This window comes from Cetorhinus maximus, unplaced genomic scaffold, assembly GCF_964194155.1.
Source record: "Cetorhinus maximus unplaced genomic scaffold, sCetMax3.hap1.1 HAP1_SCAFFOLD_3915, whole genome shotgun sequence".
In the NCBI taxonomy this organism is placed as follows: Eukaryota; Metazoa; Chordata; class Chondrichthyes; order Lamniformes; family Cetorhinidae; genus Cetorhinus; species Cetorhinus maximus.
In genome coordinates this window covers 17,200-21,487 of record NW_027599821.1, presented here as the reverse complement: position 1 = coordinate 21,487, position 4,288 = coordinate 17,200, and the positions used below count along the sequence as shown (strand labels likewise).

The window sequence follows — 4,288 nt, the reverse complement described above, 5'->3', positions numbered from 1 at the left end:
CTCTCTCGCTCCCTCTCTCCCTCTCTCTCGCTCCCTCTCTCCCTCTCTCTCTCGCTCCCTCTCTCCCTCCCTCTCGCTCCCTCTCTCCCTCCCTCTCGCTCCCTCTCTCCCCTCTCTCTCGCTCCCTCCCCCCTCTCTCTCGCTCCCTCCCCCCTCTCTCTCGCTCCCTCCCCCCTCTCTCTCGCTCCCTCTCTCCCTCTGTCTCTGGATCTCACTGTCTCTGGTTCTCGCCCTGTCCCCGCCTCCACCACTTACAGGATCTGATGTTGAGACATGGTTGGAGGACAGGAGCCATTGTCCCGGAGTTGGAGACGGAGACACTGATAGTGAACACAGAGCAATACAGCCAGTCTCTCACCTGGATGCAGGCGCTGACTGGACTCCTGGAGCGGATGCAGGTAAGAGTGTGAGGACCCCTGCACTGCCCAGCCTGTGGGATCGGCCTGTGCTTGAGGCAGGGGAGCGATGGTGGGGGGGGACAGCCCATTATCTCAGTCCGTGTGATATATTTGGCCATTGTCAGCTCCGCCAAAGGGAGTCTGACCTCAGAAGTCGTGGGTTCCAGACCCCGCTTCAGAGACCTGAGTCCCTTATCCAGACCCCGTGGTGCCTGTACTGAGGGAGCGCCGCACTGTCGGAGGGTCAGTGCTGAGGGAGCGCCGCACTGTCGGAGGGTCAGTGCTGAGGGAGCGCCGCACTGTCGGAGGGTCAGTGCTGAGGGAGCGCCGCACTGTCGGAGGGTCAGTGCTGAGGGAGCGCCGCACTGTCGGAGGGTCAGTGCTGAGGGAGTGCCGCACTGTCGGAGGGTCAGTGCTGAGGGAGCGCCGCTCTGTCGGAGGGTCAGCGCTGAGGGAGCGCCGCTCTGTCGGAGGGTCAGTGCTGAGGGAGCGCCGCACTGTCGGAGGGTCAGCGCTGAGGGAGCGCCGCACTGTGGGAGGGTCAGCGCTGAGGGAGCGCCGCACTGTGGGAGGGTCAGCGCTGAGGGAGTGCCGCACTGTCGGAGTGTCAGTGCTGAGGGAGCGCCGCACTCTCGGGGCCTGGTCTGCATTTTGAGTTTGGTGTGACCTTTGCTGACCCCCTGTTGGTCAGTACCAACTGATGTGGCGCATACGCTGAGAGTCCCGCAGAGAGCGAGGCCATTCAGCCCATCTGATCTCTGCGGTTGTCTCCGATCACACGGGCCTCCTCCCACCAACGAGGGGGTTGTTTGGTTTCATCGGGGGTGGAGGGGTGGGGTCGTGAATCTCCCCCCAAGAGTTTGGAAAGAACCTGTCGCGGGATGGTCCTGTTTGGGGGGAGTTGGTTTGGACTGGCGACGCCTTCCAGAGCTGAATAGCCGCCTGTGGATTGAGGCGTGCCGCAGTTGCTGGGCAGCCCACTTAGTATGAGCATTCCCAACCCCCCTCCCCCACAAGATTCCCAGGGCTGTGGGGTGAGAGATCGTGGGCAGTCCAAGTGTGAAGGGGGACGGAAGTCACATCTCCTGGCCATTCTGGCCACCGACGCCTTCTGCTGATGGTTGTTTCACCTCTTCCAGACTTATCGGGATGAGGAGGCGCAGGAGGTCCTTCAGGCCTGGATGCAGGAGCGGCAGGAGCTGAGGTGAGGTCTTGCGGAGCGAAGTGACCGGTGGGGTGGGGGAGGGGGTGGGGGGGTGGTGGGGGGGGTGGGGGGGTCGTGAGAAGAAGCTGGGCGGGGGAGGGGGGTGAACGAGAGAACTCGGGCAAGAGCTGGCAGCACTCCGCGAGGCTCAGGAGTTTCGTGGATAGCACGTCACTGGAAGCGGTCACTCCACAAATGTTTATTTGTTCAGGAGAGGCCTCATTGGTGGGGGGGAAGCCCTCAGAAGCAATGACCTGGGACAAAACATGCCAGTCGCTTCGAGAAGCGCGGGTCCATTATGGAAAGCCAGCACAGTTTGGGATTTACTAATTTGCTTGCGTTGTAGCAGGGAGGGTAATGCGGTGGATGCGGTTTACATGGACTTCCGAAAGGTGTTTGATACAGTGCCGCACGACAGGCTTGTGTGAGAATTTATAGCTCAGGGAATAAAGGGGAGAGCGGCAACATGGATAGGGAATTGGCTGAGTGACAGGAAACAGGGAGTGGGGGTGAATGGGTGTTTCTCGGGCTGGAGAAAGGTTTGCAGTGGAGTTCCCCAGGGGTCAGTGTTGGGGGCACTTGCTCTCCCTGACATTGATTAATGACCTGAACCTTGGCCACAATTTCAAAATCTGCGGATGATATGAAACTCGGGAACGTTGTGAACTGTGAGGAGGAGAGCGTCGGACTTCAGGAGGACATCGACAGGTTGGGGGAATGGGCAGACAAGTGGCAAATGAAGTTTAATGCAGAGATGTGTGAGGTGATTCATTTTGATCGGAAGAACGTGGAGAGACAATATAAAATAAAGGGTACAATTCTAAAGGGGGTGCAGGAGCAGAGGGAGCTGGGGGTATATGTGAATAAATCATTTGAAGATGGCAGGACAGGTTGAGAGAGCGGTTAATAAAGTATCCAGGATCCTGGGCTTTATTAATAGGGGCGTAGAGTACAAGAGCAAGGAGGTTATGTTAAACCTGCATAAAACACTGGCTCAACCCCAACTGGAGTATTGTGTCCAGTTCTGGGCACCACACTTTAGGAAGGATGTGAAGGTGTTAGAGAGAGAGCGAGAGCGAGAGCGAGAGCGAGAGCGAGAGCGAGAGCGAGAGCGAGAGCGAGAGCGAGAGCGAGAGCGAGAGCGAGAGCGAGAGCGAGAGCGAGAGCGAGAGCGAGAGCGAGAGCGAGAGCGCGCGCGCGAGAGCGCGCGAGAGCGCGCGAGAGCGCGCGAGAGCGCGCGAGAGAGCGCGAGAGAGCGCGAGAGAGCGCGAGAGAGCGCGCGAGCGAGAGAGCGCGAGCGAGCGCGCGAGCGAGCGCGCGAGCGAGAGCGCGAGCGAGCGCGCGAGCGAGAGCGCGAGCGCGAGAGCGCGAGCGCGAGAGCGCGAGAGAGCGGAAATGGTTCCAGGGATGAGGGGACTTCAGTTCCGTGGATGGATTGGAGAAGTTGGGACTGTTCTCCTCGGAGAAGAGAAGGTCGAGAGGAGATTTGATGGAGGGTGTTCAAAATCACGAGGGGGGGGGGGTCTGGGACAGAGTGGACAGAGGGAGAAACCGTTCCCATTGGCGGGAGGATCGAGAACCAGAGGGACGCGGGTTTAAGGCGATCGGCAAAAGCAGCGACGGAGACGCGAGGAGAAACTTTTTCACGCGGCGAGTGGTTAGGATCTGGAACGCGCTGCCTGAGAGTGTGGGGGAGGCAGGGTCAACCGAGGCTTTCCAAAGGGGAGAGGGGGAATCGGATCATTATCTGAACGTGGGGAGAATGTGTGGGGTGAGGGTAGAGGGGGAGGGAGCTGTTGTAGAGGGGCCAGCACAGACGTGAGGGGCTGAATGGCCGCCTCCTGTTGCTGTAGCTGCTCCCAGGGGCGGGAAGGCTGAGTGCGGGCGGCCGGGGGGGGAATGAGCCGTGGGTTGGGCCTGGTAAGTGTTGGTCTCTTACCCTGTCTCTCTCTCTCTCTCTCCCCCATCACCCCCTCTCCCCACCTGCAGATCCTACACCAAGAACCTGTTCAACCCCCATTTCGGGAGCATCTTCCGGACTTGCCACAACCCCACCTACTTCTCCCGCCGCCTATGCCGCTTCTCCGACCTCTACATGAGCTCGGTCAGCTGCCTGCTGAACTACGACCTGCGCTACATCTTCTACCCCCGGAGGACCCCCCTCCAGCACGAGGCGCCCCTCTGGATGGACCAGCTCTGCACCGGCTGCATGAAGACCCCCTTCCTGGACGAGATGTCCCACATCCGCTAGGAGGGAGGGAGGGAGGGGCAGCCGCCCGCTCGAACCTCGAACCTTGACCCCTGACCCGCAGCTGTGGCCCCACTCTGCGAAGCCTTGATTGGTGTTTGGGGGAGGGGGGTGGGTGGTGGTGGACCGGTCTAGCCCAGAGAGGTGGGGCCATTTTGGGGGGGTGGCCGTGACCTCTTGACCTCCCGCTGCCCCCATGGCGCTCTCGCAAACGATGCAGGTCAACAGCAACGGGCTCTTTAACCTTTGACCCCCTGGCCTTGGGCCTAGGCTCCCGGAGGCAGAGGCAAGGCGGCGAGCTGGGGCCCTCAAGACGATCTCCGGAGACTCCCGTCCCATTTCGTCAACGGCCAATGGCGGGATCCCGGGCCTTCAGCTTAGGCCGGCACTGTCCCCGGGTGACACTCGAATGCCCCCACCCACCCCCTTTTCTCCGCC

General features: G+C 60.8%; 1 protein-coding gene across 1 annotated transcript; it reads left to right on the top strand.

Moving 5' to 3' along the window:
- Nucleotides 1-237: 237 nt before the first annotated feature.
- Nucleotides 238-3,876, top strand: LOC144678263 (5'-nucleotidase domain-containing protein 2-like). Its single transcript, XM_078538113.1, has 3 exons — nucleotides 238-398; nucleotides 1,538-1,602; nucleotides 3,592-3,876. Exons 1-3 carry the CDS (start codon nucleotides 264-266, stop codon nucleotides 3,851-3,853), a joined length of 462 nt encoding a protein of 153 aa, XP_078394239.1. The 5' UTR covers nucleotides 238-263; the 3' UTR covers nucleotides 3,854-3,876.
- The last annotated feature ends 412 nt before the right edge of the window (nucleotides 3,877-4,288 follow it).